General features: G+C 25.3%; 1 protein-coding gene across 1 annotated transcript in view; it reads right to left on the bottom strand.

The window, feature by feature from the left end:
* LOC112680080 (collagen alpha-1(V) chain-like) overlaps positions 1-16,940 on the bottom strand; it is a 91,589-nt gene that overhangs the window by 34,837 nt on the left and 39,812 nt on the right. The window contains exons 21-46 of the mRNA XM_025550074.1: positions 16,815-16,868; positions 16,078-16,139; positions 15,275-15,320; positions 15,083-15,198; positions 14,713-14,757; positions 14,165-14,218; positions 13,588-13,642; positions 12,796-12,893; positions 12,557-12,625; positions 12,407-12,482; positions 12,117-12,206; positions 11,992-12,027; positions 11,423-11,502; positions 9,294-9,356; positions 8,331-8,394; positions 7,462-7,506; positions 7,332-7,384; positions 5,321-5,377; positions 5,143-5,221; positions 4,977-5,057; positions 4,614-4,685; positions 3,670-3,758; positions 3,504-3,576; positions 2,510-2,606; positions 1,186-1,285; positions 920-992 (exon numbers count right to left, since the gene is read on the bottom strand). Coding sequence (XP_025405859.1) covers positions 920-992; positions 1,186-1,285; positions 2,510-2,606; positions 3,504-3,576; positions 3,670-3,758; positions 4,614-4,685; positions 4,977-5,057; positions 5,143-5,221; positions 5,321-5,377; positions 7,332-7,384; positions 7,462-7,506; positions 8,331-8,394; positions 9,294-9,356; positions 11,423-11,502; positions 11,992-12,027; positions 12,117-12,206; positions 12,407-12,482; positions 12,557-12,625; positions 12,796-12,893; positions 13,588-13,642; positions 14,165-14,218; positions 14,713-14,757; positions 15,083-15,198; positions 15,275-15,320; positions 16,078-16,139; positions 16,815-16,868 — 1,827 coding nt within the window. The remainder of the gene's footprint in view (positions 1-919; positions 993-1,185; positions 1,286-2,509; positions 2,607-3,503; positions 3,577-3,669; positions 3,759-4,613; positions 4,686-4,976; positions 5,058-5,142; positions 5,222-5,320; positions 5,378-7,331; positions 7,385-7,461; positions 7,507-8,330; positions 8,395-9,293; positions 9,357-11,422; positions 11,503-11,991; positions 12,028-12,116; positions 12,207-12,406; positions 12,483-12,556; positions 12,626-12,795; positions 12,894-13,587; positions 13,643-14,164; positions 14,219-14,712; positions 14,758-15,082; positions 15,199-15,274; positions 15,321-16,077; positions 16,140-16,814; positions 16,869-16,940) is intronic.

Genomic DNA, 16,940 nt, shown 5'->3' with positions numbered 1-16,940 from the left:
CCAACAATCATTTCCCCTTAGTATTTCATCTGGTAACTTTTATTTACTTAATACCTATTGGTTGGAGTTAATCGTTTATGATTATATTTTTACTTAAAGTACCATTATTTTAAGATTTTTTTTTATAAATTTCAACATTTTTAAATAATTAAATGTAAATGAAAAATTTAAATGAAAAAAATCTTATAAATAATATTTCAAACAAAAAGTCAACGTTCAAATCCCGGTTGGGTTACAGATAAAAATGTAAAACAAAAATTGTCTAGAATTTTAATAATTATAATTTTTTTGCTATTTTCTTTAAAATATTTTAGAAATACCATATAGAAATATACTTAGTACTAATCTTCGGTCAAATTTGTTTTTCGAATGTGTTGATTTGTATGCACTTTTGAATTTAAACAAATAATATGAATATATAGTAGAATAATCATAGTAGTAACATGCGGCATGTATTTACATGATAATTATCTATTTTATTGAACTATTGTGTTTTACCAGAAAGAAATTTTTATTTTTATTAAATTAAAATATACGAGTAGCAATTCTCGTTACCAATATTATTTTCTCATAAAATGTATTGATGAGATTCTATTAATATTTTTAATTTATATTATCACCGTGATATTTGGAAATATTTACACTACTTAGGTCAGATGGTCAAAGTTAATACATAAAATTACATTAAAGGGCGAAAATCATTTGAAAAATAAAAATTGGATCACTTCCCGAAATTTCCTTTTCTTTTACAATTAAAATTTTTGAAAAATCAAACTCACCAAAGTATTAAAGTACAACCCAATTAAACTAATTTATAAAAATAGTTTACTTATATACTATTTGTCTTAAATAAAAACTGTACCGAAATTTATAAAATCTATCAAATAGTGAATATTTTAGTTATTTGATGTAAACTTGCCTGTTAAACCTTGATCTCCTTTCTCTCCGGGTAAACCAGAACTGCCTTGAGGTCCCGCTGGTCCTTCATTTCCCTAAAATCATATGATTTACTTAAAGGACCATTTTTCTTGTGACAAATTTTATTACTACAATATATGATTATGCATTATAGAAAATAATTTGAGCAGATATTTAACTACGCGGAGAATTTTTTGATGACTAATAATAATTTTGACTAAACAAAAATCGTATGATTTACTTTATATTAAATAAATTATAACTTACGGTTCGTCCTGGTGGACCCACAATACCAGGTTTACCAATAGGACCAATTTCACCAGGAGGTCCTGGAGCACCTATCTTCCCGTCGTCACCATCTCGTCCTCTAAACACATATTTTATTTAAAAATTGTATTTTTTAACGAATATTGAAGAATGTACTAATATGATTTGATTTTTAACTATATTTTTTTTCCATGAATACCTATTTCGTTGAATTGTATTTTGTATATTGAAAACAATTTGATCTTTTATTACTTTTATGAGTACCTAATACAAATAAATTATTTTTAATATTAGTATTTTAATGTTTATCGTAGAGTACTAATTGTTGAGTTTCGTTTGTTGTGTATTAAGCAATGAGAAAAAAAAAATTGATTAGGTAAGAATCTATGATTTATTTTCGGTGTAATGAGTTTAAAATATATTTCGATAAAAAATGCTTTGTGAATCGCTGGGGAATGAAAATAGCTAAGTATTTTTTAATGGGGGAAAACTTGAATAATTCATAATTTTGAAAAAGTATTATCAGACTAGAGATTATTTTTAGTCTCAAAAAGGATACATAGGAGTATATACATATAATAAAATGTTTTTAGTCAATGTTAAGGTGTAGAAAAATCTGGTAAACAAATGATTGCCAAAATAACAGTAAAAATATTTTTAGTGAGAAAGGAATTATTACGGTACAAATTAAATTTGAATAAACAGAAAAACTCTAAAAATTAAAACATGATCATAAGATATTTAACACAGGAGAAAGTGTTTTGGTAAAAAAAGACTATTGAATATCTATTCATCTATTCATAAGATAAATTAAAAAAATATATGACTTCAACAATTTCAGCGAGTTGACGATTTCAACATGAAACTTTGAAGGTACTAATAAATAGTAATAAGTAAATAGCAGATATATACGTGTATGTAATATTAAGTTAGGAGTAATTATAAGTAAATATTATTATTGTTATTATTAGTAAATCGTAAATAACCACATAAACTAGTTTTTGATCAAATAATCTAGAAAACTGCCTTACATGATTTTGTTTTTTTTGTCCTTCGTTAATTAAAATTATATATTTTATAATTCTGAGTTGAAAATATTTTAATATCAAATATGTGTTTCTACAATTTTATTATTTTAACAAAGGGAGTTAGAAAATTCCAATATACATCATAGTTTACTATTAACATATTTATTTTCATATGGATAGTATGCGAAATAAAAAAAAATCGGTTAAAATTTACAAAAATCGATAGGATTTTTAAATTTTACAACGATTTCAATATGATTTTAGTTTATATCAATTAATTATAAATAAAATCTCACCTGTCACCTTTAGGGCCTTGGATTCCGGGTTCTCCTTGTATTCCTGGAAATCCTGGAACACCTGCATTACCTTTTGGACCCTCTGGTCCTTGGTTACCTGTTCATGGTAAAAATGTTAAATCAATTTTGATTTGGAATGTAAATATTTACAAAAATATTATGTTTCTAGTAGTTTTAAACTTTTATTTTATAACTATGACTAATTTGTTTAGTTTTGAATTTTTAATAGATACTTGCATTTAAATTATACTTAGATAATTGTAGTAGTATTATTTTCGAACTATAAAAATTTGAAATCAACCTAAGTATACGCATTTTAATTGGTCAGAATCTTAAATTTTAATTTGCTTTCAAGCGAAAAAATATTATCAAATGTAAAGTTATAGTTATTATTTCTTTATATTTTGGTAAATAAAGATTAGTGTACAACAGGGGTCACCAATATCTTTAAAAAAATAAACTACATTCAAAGTTAAAAGTTTTTTGCAATCGGCACTATTGTATTTAAATTATTAAATTAAAGCGTATAAAAACAAAATTATATAATAAAAATATTATTAAATGTTGTTAAAAAAAAAATCAGTAATTATAATATTATATAATTATATTAATTCCTATTACGATAGACTATATTTCTCTAATATGGATCTCAAATTCATGGTTTTAAATCAGTTGTTGATCCAAATAGAAACATATTTAAAATAAAACATTTTTATTACTATATAACCACGAGTGGATGCTTTCGAACGGAGATTTACGAATTACTTTAGTCACACGTTATTCATGCATAATGTCCAATAATAATAATAATTATCATAATAAAATTCTTAAGGCATCGGTATCTTAAAACGAATCGCTTAAACTCGATAGAAAGTTGAATTTTATTTAAAATTGGAAACAAGAAAAAAAAAATTGGAAAAATTGTAATAATATTGCTACGAATGGAGTAAAGTGTTGGCGGTCGTACGCAATAATACTTGTTTATAATACAAACCTCTAGGTCCGATTGGTCCTTGCGTTCCTATTTTCCCGTCATCGCCTTTCATACCCATCGGACCACGGTCTCCCTGTATACATGCACAAAATGATTAATTTCTAATTGACGACGTGAACGTATTGCGGGATCGAAAATTCCTTCGATTTGCTTTTATTGGACTTACCCGTTTTCCTTCCAGACCTTGCGGACCCGGAGCTCCGACTAAACCGGGTTCTCCTTTTGGACCAGCCGGCCCGTCAGCACCCGTTGGACCTAAATGCCGATACAGAACATACATCAACAACTTTCTAATTGGCTATAAATTGTAATATAAAATACATTAATCATGTGTACGGCGTGGATTTTGATTATAGTTATGATTATTTGTAAGCGCTCAAAAACAAAAACAAAAAATATCTACCGAAAGAAAAAATAATAATAAAATAAGTAGTTATAAAATTATGAGTATATATTTAAGTGTAATTTTTTTATTTATTTTTTCTTATTAAATGGTACGTTTTTTAAGAGCATAAAATTATTTGGTTACGAGCCGAGTTTGGAGTTAAAAGTGACAAAATACGAGTAGTGATAAACTAGTAACGATAAGCAAACGGCATTGTTGGAATAAAAACAGATCAAATATATGAGAATAAGAGAAAACTTTTTTGGGTGTTTTTAAACTCATGAGAATAAAAACTCTGGATTATTTTTTTATATATCTATATTCTCTAGGATAGCATCGGTTATGATATTGAAAAAATAAATCTACGCAAGTCAAATATCGATTGTCAATTGATTATAAGTATTGAAATGTAAACAATAACAGAAATTCTACGGTATGAAAATCATTTACCTCTACATCTAACATTTTTTACTACTATTTTATCGCAATTTACTTGAGTAAGTTAAATCCTAGCGTAAAATGCCCTGGAGAATATTCATTAGTTCTGGGGCACATTATTAAATTAAAGTAATCGCTAAACTTAAAACTTAAACGCTACTGTGATAAAAGTTTTGAAATGGTTATCGATTTAATAGGAACGGTTTCAGCTTAATGTTTCTGGTTGAGTTTAATGTCTGAACGTGCAATAAAAACGATTGCGATTAATATTCGAAATTTATACTCACCAATTTGTCCTTCGTCACCTTTGAATCCTCTGGGGCCAATTTCGCCAGGTGTTCCGGGTGGCCCGACGGGACCTATATCAATCACCGTTCAATTAACACTATATGTAATGAAATCAAAACTTCATGGTTCGTTTAAAATCAGAAATCTATCGATATAACTAATATTTGACCGTGCTAATTGAATATACCCTACATAGTCCACATCAAAGCCATATAATTTGAAGGAATCTCGTCGACCAATTTTTTTTTTTTATACTGAATGTGAGATGAAACGATGTCTATTAATTTTGTTTATTGTCGCTGATTGAGTCCTCGTAGTTTTTTTGCTATAATCAAATTTAAAACATAATGTGTACAAATTACCTTTGGCTCCTATATCTCCGATCTCGCCTTTTGGTCCAATTGGTCCTGGGATTCCCTGGGTACCTGGTGGTCCGGGTTGTCCTACATTACACGGACGGAAAGTAATACAAGTGCTCATTTATATTTAAGTATGTCTTTGCGGTAAAATAGAATTATCGATATTTACCTGCGATTCCTATTGGTCCTTCTTCTCCTTTCATTCCTTGTCTGCCGATTTCACCGATCGGACCTTTTTCTCCCGGTGCCTAGCACCACATAATCGATAAAGAAATAACTCGTTGAAAAAAAAAATATGTATATATATATATATATATATACATTATTTTATACTATTTAATTCTTACCCCTACTGATCCTGGTTCACCTCTTAATCCAGGGTTTCCTAATGCTCCGACCGGACCCTAGGTCATATATTGAATTATTATCTCGTATACCCTAATAACATCATTTTTCATATTTTATACAAACACGTTTTACACATTAAACGCATTTCAATATCACTTTTGTATCAATTACATTTTTTTTTTTTTTTTTTTTTTTTTAATTTGAATGAAATACGCCAACGAAATTTTAAGAAAATGTTTTACAAAGGAGTATTTTCTCGGGAAATTTTTGATTTTTCAATCAATTTCGATAAAAGTCTAAAATATAACATATTATGATATCCATATAATGGAAATCGTTCGGGATAAATTATTAAACCCGTACGAAATCAAGGATATACTAATATATCGTACATACAAGGTTCTATAAAATAATTTTGTTAATTATAATTTTTTTAGCAGTTTGGAATTCACATATTGAAGATTTGAATGCTACAATTGAGTTTTATTTTCCAATACGGGTTGTTTAGGTTTTCTAAGTTTAGTTTTGATTTCAAATTTTTAAATTGAATCGCATACACATATGTTAAAAAGAAAATGAATGAACGTTATAGAAAATACGAACTTTGGTCAAAAGCATACATCCGTTTAACTAAATTTCAAAATCCATATAAATTTTTTTTTATTATTAATATAATTAATTTTATTATTAACTTTATACTATAAAATAACGAATCATTGAGCTTTAAGAATTTTCGTCGAGTTAAACTGTTATTGTTCAATAAAAGGCAGTGATTATCATTTTTCGTGTTGAATATTCTTAAGAAATATCTCCATATTTTTTTACTACAAAAATTGAAGAAATGTCATTGGTGTACCATATAACGAGGTAGAAAATTTGACTATTTAATTTTCAACGAGTTTATGATAACAATACTTAACTCATTTAAAGATGACCTTGATTTTTGGGACCGCTTTCATTTTGGAGATCTAGATCATACAATGATTTGCAGATCAATCAATGATCGGTGTATGCAAATTTTTTTAAATCGATATAAGGATTTTAATTTGTACTACTTTTAGATATCGTATGATAATTAACAACATAGAATTATTAAATATATGGATTGATTACTAAATGTTCCTAAAATAAATAAGTTATTAGTAGAAAAAATGACAATTATTACCTATAGTGGCAGTTGTTATTATTATATGTGCAATCGTATACGACCGGTTTCGATATAAAAATATATCGCCCAATATAAAGTACACTTGTGTGGGTTTAAAGAGTGTTTATTTTTCGATTTGATGATATTTAAATCGAAAAAATAATAAAAATATAAAAATATATCATAATATTTCAGAGAGAAAATGTTATTCTTTCATTGTATATTTTATTTATGTTGAAATTTTTAGAAATATTTAATAATTTTTAATAAATTATTTTTATGTTTAATAATTCTCTGTTATTATTTTAAGATTTTATTTTTTTATTTCATAAATCAATTTTACTACAACTCATTGGAATTTTAAAAATCGTTAAATTTATGTTTGTTATGTTATAAATCCGATATAGTTATTCTGCTTAAATATATATTTATATTTACAAACACAAATAGATACTATATGTGTACATGTATCATATTTGTTTATGTAATCTTTTTCTTCTCCCTCGCCTTTTCACCTTTAATTCTTAATACTTCTCATTTTTATGTAATATACATCATAATACTGAAAAGATTTTTTAAGAAGGTGGTTTTTATTATTGAGTATTAATATCATATATTTATTTTATGTTTCATAATAATAATCTGTAAGCAGCTACAGTCGACAAAGAGTCACTTTAAACTAGAAAAAATCGTGTATATTGAAAAGCATACTGATTCATTTTAATAATTCCCTAAGTTTAATCATTTTATCCGGCCTTTTATTCTCTCCCGCAGTTAGTAGACGTACCATTATTGATATAGAATGGTAAATCATTATAATAACAAGTGATAAAGTTAAAAATATAAATAAAATTATTACCTACCATTTCTCCTTTTGAACCTTTGAATCCTTTTTCTCCGGGTACGCCAATTTCACCTGTTATGGAATAATGGATGGTCTTGATCAAAATTTACAAAGCTGTTAGTATTATAAAACGTTATAACGAATATCACCTTTATCTCCGTCTTCTCCTGGTGGTCCAACGGGTCCTGGTGGACCTATAAGACACACAAAAAGTATTATTATTCATACTATAATATATACATTCACGTATTTATATTTATATATTATTTTAATATTTAACTTATATATACTATTATTTTTGATTTCCCTAAATTATTATTAGTCAATTGAATTTTTATATTTATCATGAGCCGTCTATCGACGGAAAAGTCCGTCGATAAAATAAAGTATAAAAGCATAAAAAAAAAATTTATATAAAGTCGAAAAAAAAAATATTTATAAAAAAAAATATAATGTCATATAGATGTGTAAACATGTAATTAAATACCATTATATATCTGATTTACAAATTTTTTAAATCTTTTATTTTTAACAATCAATTTAATTTATGTATTAATAAAGGTTTAATTTTTTTTTTTAAGTATTGCATTTTATTATCCCTCGTTATCTATGTAAACATCTAAAAGGCATTTAACACTATTGTCAATATCCTAAATTTATTTCTTCAATAAGAGGTATTCCATAATGGTGGATAGGGATTATTTAACAATATTATGACGTAAAAAATATTATAGTCAGTCAAATAAACTATTATTATTATAATTTACAATAGGGTTAAATTATAGAATAGAAAAGAAAAATATATAATATTTTTAAAATACAACTATGACCAGTACTCATATTGAATTTTCATAATAAATTCAATAGTATTAATAACAATTATTATTATAAAATTAATAGGACGAATTCATTTTCGTTAATTGTATCAGTTAAAGATCAGTAATAATGTCTTTAATTAGTTGGATTCTAACTAAATTGTACGTGAATATTGATAAAAATAACAATACGTCGTACTAACCTGGAACGCCTCGAGCTCCCACCATTCCGTCGTTTCCCATTGGACCGGCCAGCCCAAGTTCGCCCTGCATTGAAACAAGTTAATATAAAAAAATAAATACGAATATTATTGTTGTGAAATTATTATTAAATAACGATTAAATCAAATATTTAAATACCATCTATAATAATTTTTGTAACAAAAAAAAAAAAAGAAAAAAAAAACTTATAAATAAATATCTAATCCAATGGAATAATAATTGATTTTTACAGCACATTAATTTTGCCATTTAGGTTTTTTTTTCGTCACATTTCATTGAACATTTAAAGCTAAATATTCTTTTATTTTATTTATACCTTTATGGATTCGAAATAAAATTCGTTTTTAACTGGATATTATTTTAGTACGTTCTTAAATACTATTATGACATTTATTAAAGCTATTTTTTTTATATGGTTTATATATTTTTGCCAAGGTCTTGAACAAAAAAAAAAAAACAAATGTTGAACATTTAACATTTTAGATTTGTGTATGTTACTACTTAGAGCAGCGTTTTCCAAACTTTTTCTCTTCCTATTCCTTAGAAATAATAAAAATGATCGCAGACTCCTTAATACAAATGAAAATTAAAAACAATAATAAATAATAATACTAAATTAATCGCTTTACTTTCTGAACTAAATGCTAATATTTTTATGATAAATAACGATATACTAACGCGATAAGTTTGCCTCTAATCTTAACTGCTTTTCAACGATAATTATTTTGACAATGTATTTCTCATATAATACGAATATTATATTAGTATTTTCGTTTTTACAGATAAGTACTTTGTGTATTTTTAATTTACGTTCACGGGCTCCCTCTAGTATACGTGTGGACCCCTAGGGGTCCGCGGACCATAGTTTGGAAAACGCTGACTTAGAGTCTTAAAATATTATTTATAGACTATTTATCTACTATTGAAATTTATTAAAATTTTACCTTATCTCCTTTCAATCCCATTGCACCAGGTGTACCCGGTGGTCCTTTTCGTCCTTCAGCTCCCTAAATAAATAAATAAATTTATTATTTATTTCATAAATAAAACATTAGTTAAATATGCTTTTACAATTACATAAATAGTGATTCGACAAATCATTTCACAAACTATTTATTTTACCAGCAGTAAATATTCATTATTTTAGTATTTTATTTTTCTTATTCTACTTGGACATTTAAGTACAATTTTCTTAGTTTGAATTCATATAAAGGATTATATTCTAAAAGATGGTTGACATTTAATATAGTAAATACAGTTATAAAATAATAATAAAATTAGTAAAATAATTTTTATAAATAAATATTTATATTTATATTTATTAATAAATAAACGAACGCTTAGCCTGGAGTATTATTATATGTGTAATGCATGACTGGTTTCGAATTAAAAATGCATTATCAGGTATACACAAAGTTAATAATATTTATTTTAAAATATTATTATAACTATTACACCAATGTACTTTAATATGCCCAGGGAACATTAAAAGTCGTAGACTTTGTCAAAACTAATTACATTTTTTACGTTTTTGGTGTGAAGATATCTTATTTATTAAAAATTTAAACTGGAACATAAACATTTTTCATCAAAGTTATGCATTTTCACGTGTATCAATATCGAATTTTATAACACTTCAGAATTTTGATGGATGAAATGTTGATCTAAGTTTGTTGTAATCTTTGTTGACGTCTACTAAAGCGTATACTTATCAATAACACTATACGGAGAGAAATATTGGTAACCAAAATCTTTGGTTGATCCGAAATTTGCGATCTAATCAAAATATTTCAATTACGTCCATAATATTAAATATTTAAACCGGATTTAAGACCATAGTAGGAACTGAAAGATTTAAATTGTTTGGTATAAACATAGAATGTATTTGCAATAATGTATATGTATATTTATTTATGTAGTTTACCTCTACGGTTTTGTTCGGAAATAGTAATAATATTAATCTTCAAAGAGTTTTCTTTTGATCCAATGAATACGATATTTTAAAATTTCTGATTAAATTAAAAATAATATTAATTTTTTATTCGTTTTACATCTTTTTGTAATAGAATACTTCAATATGGTAGATATCCAGTAAAAAGATGTGCATAAATATGATCACATCACATATATACATAATTTGTTCAACATCCCTTTGATTTTTATGTGAATAACAGCTTAAACCATTTGATGGAACAGTATTTTTATATTCGGTTCATCGGTAGTTTTATGATCAAATTTAAATTTTATTTTATTAAATCAAAAACACAGAGGCGTTCTTCAATGATTATTAATCATATTTAATGCTTAGTATTTACCAATTACTTAATTTATAGATAAATAAACATCGGAATAATATGAAATGAGTTAAATAATATATTACATGTTCAATTTTTAAATAAGAAATTATATTATGCGAATGAGTTAGCTTTATTTATATTTTTCATACACGAAAAAATAGTACAAAAATAAATAAAGCAGAAACTCGAAAGCGTTTTACAATCATGTTCGAATCATTTACGTGAAATTGTTCTCGAACACTTTAAAAAGAAATAAAATAAAAGGAATAAATGTAAAGTTTTTACAATAACTTATATGCACATTTTCACATGCCATTTATTCCCATCTGTTGTTAATTCGTAATGTTAACAATGTTTTGTCTCGGTGTTTGAAGAAGAAAAATCGAAAAAATCGTTTTAAATCGTAAATTCTAATTTCACCCTTAAGAAATCAAAAATGTTTATCTATGGGATTCTGCATTTTTTTGTCGCAAATAAATAAAATATGACACGTGCTTATAAAAGACATAAAGTGTATTGAAAAAAATGCTAAAGTTTTAATTGTTCAATATTTCTATCACGAAGAACAGTTTTATTGATATTTACCAATATATAAATTTTAGTTTAAATTTAGTAAAAAAATGTAAATATAATATTCGCCACTGAAATATATTTATTATTTATCATTTAATTTTGATAAACTTCTAATTTTATATTAGTTTATATATTATATATAGTTTATATAATATAATATTATCTACATGCAGTCGAATTTCATTGTCAGTATATTATATTACCTGAGGTCCTTCTTTTCCAGGCTCTCCTTGTTGTCCTTTAATTCCCGTGGATCCTGGTGGACCTTGAGGTCCCGCATCACCTAAAAAATTAGTTAAAAATTAAATTTACACCTATACGATAAGACTGGTAGGTACTTTTCTGATTTATTTAGTCATGATAATTTAACTAATAACACATTACACACTTTACTATTTAATGTGCAATTCAAAGGTTTAAATGAGTTTAGTATTGTAAGTGATATTTGATCGATTTTGTAAAGCGATTACTAATATTTAATCTAATTATTTTTTAGCATTTAAATATATCAGTAGCTAACTCACTTTAATTTTATTTCTATTACTATTAGTACTGTTACTGTTAGTATTTTGTTTCATTTTTAATAATGTTGTTTATATTTGTTATGCGAAAGTTGTTGTGCATTATTTTACGGTTAAATCAATAAAAAATATTCATTTTTTTGAAGTACTTAGCTTAAAATAGTTATCATTAAATTTTTAAATGACAAATAAATTATACAAAAGTGTTAGAGATATATTGTATGATATGTATAGCTATGAAATGTCAATACCTTTAAGGCCAACTGCTCCAGGTACTCCAGCTATTCCTATATAAACAAAAATACGAAAAACAATATTAATACAAGTTTTATAAAATTACAACTCATACAAATAAAATGCATATGTTACAACATACCTCGATCGCCTGGGAATCCTGGCAATCCTGGAGATCCTGGTTCTCCTCGTATTCCTGGCAATCCAACTGGACCCGGAGGTCCTTCTTTTCCTAAAATATCGATACAATACACTTTTTTCTTATAAGAAGAAATTACACTCTAATTAATATTAATTTCTATAGCAAAATGGAATGTAGAATAGAAACAAATATAGGTTCTTGAACAAGTCGGAATTAAAATCAGAGATAATAATATGAACCAGTTTTTATTTTAAAAACAACTGTGACTTTATTTGTTTAGAAAATTTTACCTGCGTCACCCGGTCTTCCTGCTTCTCCTGGTAAACCAGGCTGGCCAGAAGGACCTGGCTCTCCTACTGAACCTGCCTAAAAAAATTGAAAATAAATAAATACATTTTTTATTATCTAATATTTTTGTTTTCCAAATAAAACAAACTTACTTCGCCTGGTTGGCCAGGTGGTCCAACGACTCCAGGAACTCCAGTCACACCGATTGGACCTGTGTCACCCTAAGATAGAAATAATTGTATAAGCTATACTAGATATTCTGTTATTATAATAGTATAATTAGTATAATAATCATACAGTTTTATGTTATGCGAAATAATCATCCTTTATTTATTAATTTAAAACTATTTAACATTGAAAACACAATCTTGTGATGTAATTTATGACGTACCGGAGGACCTCGTTCTCCCGGAAATCCGGGTAACCCATCTTTTCCGCTAATTCCAGGTGCACCAGGAGGACCAACAAATCCTCTTAAACCATCAGCACCTACCCTATGCAAATTAAATAGTCAACGTTGTGCAACATACTTAAGCGTATATATAACTGATACTTATCAAATACCCAAAACGTGATATTCTTTTAATAATTTGCTTTTTACAAAATAACTAAATTTTAGTGACGGCATCGTTACAGCAATGTGAACACATTATACATTTTACACTATTACTATTTATTTACATATTTTCCACAGTTCCACAGTTTTATGTATAACAGTAACAGTGTGAACAGTAAAATTTAAATCATAATTACTATTGTCCATCACGGTTATTACCTAGAAATTCTATCTCGAAACATATACATCACCGAATATTATATCGTATTATATTAAAATGTATTGAAATTAAAAAAAAAATGCCGAATACATTAATGATGTGTCAACCGATTGAGATTTTAAAAATAATTGTTTGAATCTGTTGAATATTTTTGTAAGATTATCCGGTAAAGATAAAATATTTTAATTAACAAATGCTGGCAGCATTAAACGAAACACATTTTACGCAATTACACAGTGACAATTAATAATTCGGAATTGATGATAAATTACGAGTAGAAAAACATTGATGTGCTTAATTTATTATGGTATGGTTAATCGAATGATTTCGATAAACTTGGTTAATTTAACTACTGTCTGTTGAATATAGCTCTTCAATTAGAATACAATTAATTAATAATCACGAACCGGGTATTCCGCGTTCTCCCAATGCACCGGGAGGTCCAGGTTGTCCAGTATCGCCCTATAATTCAATAAAAAATTAATTGAAATAATTTATGATTACAAGTTAAATGATTGTTTATGTCAGTGGTAAACAAAATTAATAATTCAACTAGCGTGTTATTGGTTATATTATTTTTTTATGGAATTTAAACTTGAAAACATGTTTGTAGAGATAATTGAAATAAAAATAAAATTTAAAAAATATTGAATGAATATTATAATAGTTTATATATTTTAATTTTCTTTTATACATTATTTAAAAGAATCATTTGACGTTTGATTGTTTTATAATAAAACATACGTACTTGATTACTTACAAAATTAAAAATATATGATACGTAAATTTACACATTAAGAAAATAATGAAATATTCTATAAATTATTGAATTTTATTTTAATCTTTTTTAATAATAATATTAATGTGTCATTAATGTGTTTGACACTTCTAATAATTATCTGGTATAATTATCTGTGTATTATTTACTATCATAAATAGTTATATTTTAGTATTAAGCTTAAATTAGATATATTTATATTTTACCTTTGGTCCGGGAATTCCCTCTGATCCTGCACGTCCTCTAGTACCTCTGAATCCCTATGAAAGTTTATATTTTTTTGAAAAAATGTTTCAGAAAAATTTTGAGACTAGTTAATAATAAATATATTATATATAAATAAATATAAAAAAAATTAATTAACTTGGGTTTCGGATTTACTTGTTAAACTAAAATTAAAATATTTGTCAATATTAAATACACAAAAATGATTATATTTTTATTATTATTTTCAATTTTGTAGTATAAGGTAAATGTATTAAATATTTAATTTTTTTTTTTTTTTAAATCAATACTGATAGTTAAAATTTTTATTTTCAGTATTACAGTTATTGGAGTATTGTTTTAAAGTTCAAAGTAATTTAAAATTTGATCAATAAACAGTTAATAGATTTTTAATTAATTATTCTATTTATATATTGTTTATATATATCTATATATCTTAAGAGTACATAATTTAACTTAATATATCCATATGCCTGAAACATTAATAGCGCTAAGACTTAAACAATTTTTTAGTGTGTGCAATATTTACTCTAGGTCCAGTTTCTCCCCTTTCTCCTTGTATTCCAGTGTTTCCCTGGAAAATAAAAATATAATTTGAAATTTTAACTGGTATGTTTGTGCTATTGTATTAATTTTTACATTTTTGATAAGAAATTTAAGTAATTAATAAGTATTTATTGTTGTATGAAAGTTGACAATAAAATCTTTAATTAAAAATTGTATATTATAATATATCGACGAGTGGTGTATTTAGAATTTGAATATATATATTTTTTTTTATCACGGAAGATTTTTCAGAATCTTATTTAAACATTTAATTTAGTTTTAGTGCCTTACAACTGTTTAAGAGTCACTTATTTTAAACTTATTATAAGTTTTATGTTAATATAGTTGCTTACTCTTTCTCCTTTTTCACCTGGTGTACCATCTTTACCAAATGCTCCTTTGTCGCCTTTTTCGCCAGGAGCACCTGGATATCCTGGTAGTCCAGCTGGTCCTGGTTTACCTTTTTCGCCTATCCAAGATAATTAAGAGATGATCCACATATTAATTAATTAAATAAACTTAAACATTGAATTAAAATATTTTACCTGGTAATCCGATCACTCCACTTTCTCCACGAGGTCCTTCAGAACCCTAAAACAAATGATTATAATTAAGGATAGAATTTAATCACACTATAAATATTTAATTATTTACATATAAATATTATTTATTTATATATATATATATAACATATAAAATCAAACGCTTGTTATTAGTTTTCTATTTATTTTAACTATTTTTTTTTTTTTTTTTGACAAAAATTATATATGGCCATGGTTAGTATCATGAAATGAATATATTTTTATTTTCTATAGTTACTCTTATTCTTTAAATAGAGTATTATGTTAATTTCATAGAAAAAATTTAAATATTTTATTTGTTTTTATATTGTTATCAATTTTCTAAGAATACATTTCTTTAAATATTTATTTTATAAAATTTGATATTTTTTGATTGTAAATATATGAAAATGCAAATAAATCTTAAAAATGTCTTAAAATATATATATATATATATATAAATTGAGAAATAAAATGTAATACGGTAATCAAAAAAATTGAAAAATAAAAATTTTTATTTTATTTTTTTGTACATTGAAATAAATTATAATTTATTAATATAAAAGTTTTAAAGAAACATATAAGAAATATTCGAATGTTACCCTACGAATAAATCGTAACCCTTGTTACAGACAATATCTTTCTAAAAGTAAAATTTTCTTAAAAACTTTTTTAAATTAAAATTAATTGTAATTTTTAACAATTTTTCTATTCCAATAAATGTATATCAAATAAATTGAATATTATTTTAAGATTTTAAAGATATTTTAATTGTTATAGATATTTACTTTTGGACCTTCGGGACCTTCAATCCCAACTAAACCAGATGCACCAACCAATCCTGGCTCTCCTGCAATAAAAAATAAAGGTTTTATTTATTTATTAAATATAAACTCAATTATTGGACAAGTAACAAAAGAAATGGCTTTTTATTTTTGTTCTTACCATAACAATTTTCATTAAATCTAATAACTACCATTATTATTTATTAAAAAACTAATCTTTACAATTTAGTTATTGTTGATGATTGGCTTTTGTAAAAATATTTTATAGGTTTTGACAAATGGTTATATATTATTACACTGTCAATATTATGATGTATCGTTTCTAAAAAAAAATCATCGATGAGATACGATCATAATGTTACTAATGATAGATTAAGTTGTCTTTCGAAGGGAATATTTATAAAATAAATTAAAGGTAAAAATGTGTAGTAGAAATTATAAGACATGATCGACTTTTTTTTTTTTACCCTGATAAAAATGAGGTATTCAACTTGAACAGAATATCAAAAATTTAAAGAGCAGTGTATTTAATTTAAATGTTGTATATTCACTAGAATTTAAAATTGTTAGTTTAATTATCATTGTGCTAGCATTTATTTAAAATTAAAATATCACGTCAATAATTCAGTTACACTTAAAATATTTTTTAAATTTTTATATTAGCGAGGTTAAACTCGTGACAAAAATATCAGTTAATTTAATTATGAAATTTCCGTTTATATTGAAATAGTTTTTTTTACCTTTAAGTCCTTGATCTCCTTTTTCTCCATCGGATCCTCTTTCACCCTTGTCTCCTATACAGAAAAATATTATGACTCGTATAATATTATTATTTTAAACTATATTGCACATCAAAGCAATTCAGC

The sequence above is a fragment of the Sipha flava genome, unplaced genomic scaffold, assembly GCF_003268045.1.
Source record: "Sipha flava isolate LNK unplaced genomic scaffold, YSA_version1 173_pilon_pilon, whole genome shotgun sequence".
NCBI lineage: Eukaryota > Metazoa > Arthropoda > Insecta > Hemiptera > Aphididae > Sipha > Sipha flava.
This window is presented reverse-complemented; position numbering and strand designations above follow the sequence as displayed.